General features: G+C 40.3%; 1 protein-coding gene across 1 annotated transcript; it reads left to right on the top strand.

Annotated features, from left to right (window-relative positions):
- LOC145439106 (translation initiation factor eIF2B subunit gamma-like) lies at window positions 1–6373 on the top strand. The gene is made up of 11 exons (XM_080316587.1): window positions 1–1656; window positions 1715–1863; window positions 2417–2573; window positions 2673–2761; window positions 3467–3600; window positions 3666–3790; window positions 4486–4673; window positions 4731–4817; window positions 5313–5461; window positions 5519–5622; window positions 6148–6373. The coding sequence occupies exons 1-11, from the start codon at window positions 1509–1511 to the stop codon at window positions 6201–6203; spliced, it is 1386 nt and encodes a 461-aa protein (XP_080172713.1). The 5' UTR covers window positions 1–1508; the 3' UTR covers window positions 6204–6373.
- The last annotated feature ends 883 nt before the right edge of the window (window positions 6374–7256 follow it).

The raw sequence follows: 7256 nt of genomic DNA, 5'->3' as shown, positions 1-7256 counted from the left end.
TTGTAATCTATAGAGATAGATAATTATATTTTTGTGTGTAGCGATTTACGCTTTATACACAGTCGGACTAGGATGATGTAAGAGTTATTTGCCACATTCACAGTAATTGCCCGGTTTCGGCATCTAGCAATGGTTAAGATAAATAATGTCCTTTACAGTGAACGGAATATATATCTAATCTATAGAGAGAACTGCATGCACTGTGCACAGTGTGCAGGTTGTTCCATAGACAGACAGACAGACAGAAGTTTATTTCCAGGTTCAACTAAGTAACGCTGTGAAATGGTCGAAATGGTGGCCAGCGCGGGGGAGATAGTGAAGTGGTTACGATAAGCGCCCAGCCGGCAGACGAACCGCGTTCGATTCCCGTTGGAGGTTTATCTGGGCTCTTCTTCCCCCGCCGTTGCCGTTCTTACGGCGACAAAAAAGCCCAGAAAAAGACCCGACGAAAGAAAAGCACTCACAATGAATGGAAAAGAACTAGTAGAAAGGGTCGCGGCTTCAAAGAGATCAACATCAAAAAAGAACTGTGACATCGGGCACTCTAGGCCGAGGTGGATGTTAGAGTAAAGGATCACTACTGATGCGTGTCGTTCTACATCCTCCTATCTGTTCATGACATCGCATGGTGTCTTATCGCATTCGCATTGCACATTGTGTGTGACTTGTTCAGATCAAAAATATAACCCAACCATGTTATGTTATGATACGACCATCAAGTCTTCAAGTCAGCTGGTCACCTCATACATTATACCGACAGTCATATATAGGCCTATATGCAATATCAATTACATATACCTATACATGTATATCTATAATTAATGAATTGGCCATTGACCATTGACATTTCAATTTAAATTTAATTGAAATGTAGCTATTTTGACAACCTTTGGGCAGCCGTAACTTGACAGCAATGCTATTTGACATTCCAAATGTAGGTCTACTATGAAATCAGAAGTATGAATTCACTGGTAATCTATATGTATTTATCAGGTTTGGTTTTTACTTTTTAGCCTACTTCTACTTTGCCGAAGTCGGTGGAATATAGTTTTGATTTGACTTACAAACGGCTTAACTTGAATGCAGTAAAGCCAATTCATGTTTGCAGTATTCGCACAGTCTACTGTGCTTAACTTACAACATTCCAGCATTAATTAACCTGCCATCGAAATACAAGCAATTTATACTGAATGAATAGGCCTACTAGTCTGCCGTTGAAGATTATCGGACCTCGATCTGACATATCAACCTCGCCGTGCGTCATTCATTTTTATCACTCGTCGTTTTATGTTATCCAAGTTGTAATATTTTTCCATCAAGTGTGCATGCCTCCTTTTTACATCGCCTAGCCCAGGTGGGTGTCTGATTTCAAAGACAACTCCAAGTCGTTTTGAAACCGTCCTATGTTTTCATTGTATCGCAGTCTTACGGTGTTTTGAAGTGATGAAATTATTAATATACTGATACTGAATTGTATACTTATATTATAGCATAAGATACCAATAGCAATGGAGTTCCAAGCAGTTGTGCTAGCAGCAGGCCGTGGTGACCAAATGATCGATCTTACTTCTAGCATACCGAAGCCTTTGTTGTCCGTCGGCAATCGGCCGTTGATATGGTACACACTGAACTCCCTACATCAAGTTGGATTCCGAGGTGTGTCCGAGTGCCTGAGATATTTTGTAATGAAACTAATGCTTTCGCTGTTTGACAGATGTCATTATCATCACCCTCAACTCGATTTCGACTCAGATCAAGCAGGTCGCTTCACATTTCAGTATGAATGCCGATGTTGTCGGGATATCGGAAGAGTCTCAGTGGGGGACTATCGACTCTCTGATACATATTAAAGATAAAATAAAGGTAGTGATTATAACCGTGGTTTGCCTATTCTTTGGGTCACGAAGTTACTAACCTTATTTTTTGTTAGTAATCAGCTTCCCTTATAGGCCGTGAGTAGGTCTGGCCATCTTTTAGTAATCAGCTCTCCAAATTTCACGGAACATTTTCAAATCGGAAATTAGGTCCCTACTAGAAAAAGGTTGGGAACCACTGGTTGTAATCGAGTTGATAGCTCATTAATTTGATGAATTTGAGATCCAAGTATGTCCTGCAATGGTCTACTTGATGATGAACGTTAACTTACCATTGGTATCTCGTCGTTGTGATAGCTTTGTCATGAGTAAGTAAACCGTTTCGCAAAAGCAGAGTAGCAACACTCGTAGGTATACAGGTCTTAAACCAAAGTGAGTTGGTGAAATTGCAAGCTTCCATTCTTTAAGCATTACCGAGATTAATTTTATTTCAAGTTGATGATTTGAAGTCATAATTGATTATTCGCCGAAAATTCAGCGTTATTCACAGAACTGTTCCAAATAAAGATTCATTCTAATAATCGGTTTCGTGACAATTTCAGACTGACGTTCTACTCGTTACATGCGACTTGCTTCACGACTGTGAGCTACACCGTCTCGCGGATGTGCATAGAATCAATGACTCGTCGATTACCATGCTGCTAGCCAAATCGAGACCTGAACTCGAGAGTTTGCCTGGAGTAAAATCAAAGAAAAAAAGTATGTTGTATTTGTGTTCATCAGCGATGACGGTTTACGGACTAGCGAGTGCATCAATTTGGAACAATTTAATATGAATATGCTGTTTTTTTGCTACAGGAAAGAAGCCAAAGGAAATTGTTGGCCTCGCAAACGGCAGCTCGGACGTGTCAAGGGTCGTCCTGCTGGAAAATGAAGCTGATCTCGAGGTCAGGGTTTGTTCGTGATCCAAAACATAACCGATGAGACGTATGTAGATCTTGTGCCGTAGAATTTAAGGAAGGTACCAGAACCTGCCACGACCAGTGGAGAAATTTCAAGCGGAAACAAACTGTAATTTGATAAGTTCTTGTGTAGATTTGAAAAGCAGCTCAGGACGAAGAGTTATTTTCTTAAAAGTAATGCATCTTGATTTTCATTGTCTATTGAAGAATAGTTACTATTATCATAAAAGATTGCGTTTTGAAAAATTTTGATTGATCGTGACTGTACCAGTCTCACAAATAACGGCGATGGAAATTTAACCAAAAAATTTTTTCCATTTTAAATCTGAAATGCCGAACCTAAAAATTGCCGTATGCTGAAATAGAACCGAATCGGTCAAGGCCACCTTGAATAACTTAATGGCTTAATTTCCAATTAACGCATATCTTGAGTTGGCGTCGACATGGATCCAAATAGAGCTGAAAATAGTGTAATAAAAAAATTCTTGCTGTTGCTGACTAAAATCGCGGTCCTCGAATAACACATTTGTTGAGAATAAGACATAAAAAGGCACAAGTCAAAAATGATAACAATCTAGTTTGAGATATTGCCCTTCGGAATAAGACTTACGGCAACCCTGGATATATTTCTACTAATTTACGCGCAAAATATCGAGGGCCGAATACAAAACTCTGATCGTCTATTTTCAGAACGACACCGTATCTATTCGGCACTCGCTGTTAAAGCACCAGCCCAAGATTCATGTGAGAACCGATCTCACCGACGTGCACTTGTATATAGTCAAGAAATGGATCATCAACTTTCTGGCGTCCAACTCAAACAAGTGAGTGCGCCGGGATATTCCAGGATTTCTCTGGGAGATTATGACAGCAACCTCCTGTTTCGTAGGTCGTTGTCTTCGTTTCGAGGGGATGTACTTCCGTATTTGACGAAGAAACAATGGAAAAAGCATACGGACACGGAACACGAGTTGAATTCGTCCGGCGGACACACCACTTTGATGCAAACCGAAGGTATTTTCAAACATTCAAGCATAGGTGGTCATTAATGAATTAATATAATATTTTTCTGAGTACTCAAGTAGGTTTTGTCTGATTACTCGTAGAACTTCTAGTATAAGGTTTTTTGATAAAACCAATTATTTCACACACTCTGGATTTTGTGAAGCAGCAAGTAGTTTTGAGGAGTCATCAGTCTTATGAAATTGTGTTATCAACTGGTCGAGATGTCCCTCGTATTACGGCAAATGGATGCAGCGTCTTTTCGAATATTGCATTGGTGCAAACATATCTCTGTTTAAATCAGAGGTCTCAAACTCAAATTTGCTCGTGGCCCTATTTCTTAGTTTTTGATGACGCCACGGGTTGCAGCATAAATAATAGGGGTATTCAACGCCCTCCAAGGAGGCAACTCTACCTTATTTGACCGGACCTTACGGAATGGCATACCACTGTGTAGCAAATCACACCTGACATGAAAAAAAATCACATTTTAAAATATTTCAATAAAATTGTTTGAGACCCCTTTGGTTCAAATTAATATACTTGTTATATTATATTGCAACCCAGTCGATTTGAGGGCAGTCGTAACGAAAATCTTGCACATCCGCGCAAAGAAAGTCATCCATCTTTTAGGCTCTTGACAATTATGCCCGTTGCCGTGGTGAGAAACACAATTCGTGACTTTTGCTTTTACGAACTCGTTTCAGATATTTTTACTTATTTCCGTCAACAAAGCGAGATTAAAAAGATCATGGACATGAGTCTGAAGACAAAGTCTACGTTTAGTCGAAACACCGAAAAACACAGCCCGATATCAGTGTATGCTTTGGTCAGCGAGAAGAGTTTTTGTATGCGTGTCAATACGCTGTCTTCATTCGTGGAAGCGAACCGGCTTGTGAGTTACGCGATTGTTTGAAACGATTACCGTGTCACGTTATCCATGACTATTTAGATGTCAAAATCAGTGGCTATGATCGCTCCAAACTTGACGGACGTTCCGCTCGTGCACGCCAGTGTTAAAATCGAAGAAAAAACGCAGGTGAGCTCGGTAATTTTGTGTGGTCTACTGGAGAAATTAGTGTTGATTCTTTCAAATTTGGATTTATATCACACGCTCGAAGGTAATGTGCCTATCGCAAAGGTCCCTCTACTGGGGTACGCTGAGCCAGTCTCAGGGGACAGGCAGAGTTAAGACGCACACAGCAGCAGTCATACTGATTTGCAGTAGATATTCATTGTAATCTTTTTGTTTTGTGTGAAAATCATGTTTCAATGGTTTGGTTCCTCTATCACTGTTGTTGATGCACAGTTCATTTTGTACACGAGTATTCTATAGCCATATCTTAGATCAGTATTTTTCAAACTTGTTAGTTTACCGTCAACTAATAAGTGGTTTTTTGAGTAGTTCTAGGTCTAGTTGATTATTATGGAAATCCGGTTGTACAATTGTGTATTAGATGTGTGATAACAATTTGAGATTGAAGATAAAAGATTAGGAAACACTGTCCAGTTATTAATCCAATGTGTATTGTAGATTGGGGCTGATAGTATGATTGCGGAAGACACGTGTATCGGCACAAAAGTTTCGGTAAAGCGCACGACGATCGGAAAACGTTGCACGATTGGCAACAACGTTAAATTAGCGAATTGCACCATTCTCGACAATGTCGCCATTAAAGACGGGTATGTTTACTGGTTCCTGGCACTTGCCGAAATATTTTATGTATTTTCTCGTTGCAGTTGTACCATACAAAATAGCGTGGTGTGTGACGGCGTTGAGTTTGGGGAGAAATGCTCCTTGAAAGACTGTCTTATTGGGTCGCAAAAAATACTGCAGCCAGGAAGTGAGTTATTTACGTTAATAGCCTTTGTCTGTGAGTGGTCGGAAAATGTACAATACGTACTGTATTAGGGTTGGAGGTGATCAGCAATAGTGTAATCTACCTGGTAGATTAGAGTACTGGATCAGGTTTGGCCTGCTGAAGGACTCCTTGCTCAGTGGTTGTGTTTTAGAGTACTTGCACTTCTACTTGATGTTTTTAAAACCAAACTATTTACTTTGTAGAATGTAGTATGTTTGGATCAGCAAAATTGTCATATCAATTGGTCCAGACAGCCCCTGTATCACGGTAGTTGAATATTTTTCGTACATTGCATTGGTACTAGCATGTGAAGTAGTTTTGAGATGTTTGCGCAACTTTTATGAGTAAAATGGAAGTAGTGCAAATATGCATTTCGTGAGTCATGATTTCAGACTCCTCCACGGTTTTCAGGCACATCTAGCTGCGCCTACAATACTTGAGAATTGCTATTCCTAACCGAGTACCCACTCTTGGATATCATGTAACGAATGCGCATTCTTTTCTCAGCGATAATAAGTTACGAGTCTATGGTTGAAAGCGCAGTGATGATGGATTTTGAGTAACAAAAGTCTCGTGTTCGGTTAATGGAAATTGCGTGGACGCTGTGTGTTGGTCGTCGCGCCAAGTGGGGTGTACCGGAGATGTGGAAGAGATTATTACCTTTTGGATAGGTCGGCGTGGCAAGGTCTAGCTTGGTGTTGACGTTTATAATAAAACTGAAATATCCTGTGAATGGATAGTGTTTATGTACTGTGCGATGAGACATAGCTGACTGCTGTGGAAGAATTACAATTGGAAATGAGTGTTATTACTGTATATTGGGGTTAAGCATTTTCTTCGCTTGCACTGGGTCAGGGAGCCAGTCTGTATCTTCATCCAACCAAAATACATAAACAGAAGGCTACGATGTTGGTACAGAAAATATGCATGCACATGCAGGTATGATCGATACGACCATGGAGGTCAACTAGTCTGATCACACCCACATATAGTCTGGCCGTAAAAGATGTTAGTTAAGGGAAAATAGAAAAAATGTTAAACGATGGTAGCGAAAGATCAATGAAGCAATGTCTGGGCGAGGTAGGAGAACAGTGTTAATAAAACGACAAGAGGTGATTAAGTAGTTCTTTTTTGAATCTATTATAACAGGGCTGGCCAACCTTTTCAGCAAAAGGGCCACATTCGATTGGCGAACTGTTGCGCGGGCCACTATAGCCGCGCCAAGCGCGAAAATTTTTTGAAGTTCACAGGTCAATAATATTGTCACCTGACTATATCGCGGGCCTGCTGTATATTGCTGGGCTCAGTTTGCAAGGACTGGGCTATCGGCGTCTGGACATATCGATATCGAAAGTTTCGACCAACATGCCTCACTCATTTTCTGTCTGGTTCCATAGTCGAGGGTCTTTCTGCGAGTGCAAACGCAAAGTCGCATATATTAAACGACACTCTGTCTCGTAATCGCGAATATAGTTAGATTCAATCTGCTGATACATTGGGCGTTCTTTCATTTTCACAAAGGGGCAACAATATTAAAAGCAAGAAATCGAGTGACAACATGTTGCGCGAAGCGTGTTAAAAATAGTTACTTTTGATGAATCTATCGCAAATCATTC

This window comes from Botryllus schlosseri, chromosome 5 (assembly GCF_051294905.1).
Source record: "Botryllus schlosseri isolate E-star chromosome 5, Bs_hap1, whole genome shotgun sequence".
Taxonomy (NCBI): Eukaryota; Metazoa; Chordata; class Ascidiacea; order Stolidobranchia; family Styelidae; genus Botryllus; species Botryllus schlosseri.
Note: the sequence above shows the minus strand (reverse complement) of the source record. Positions and strands in the feature narration are given on the sequence as shown.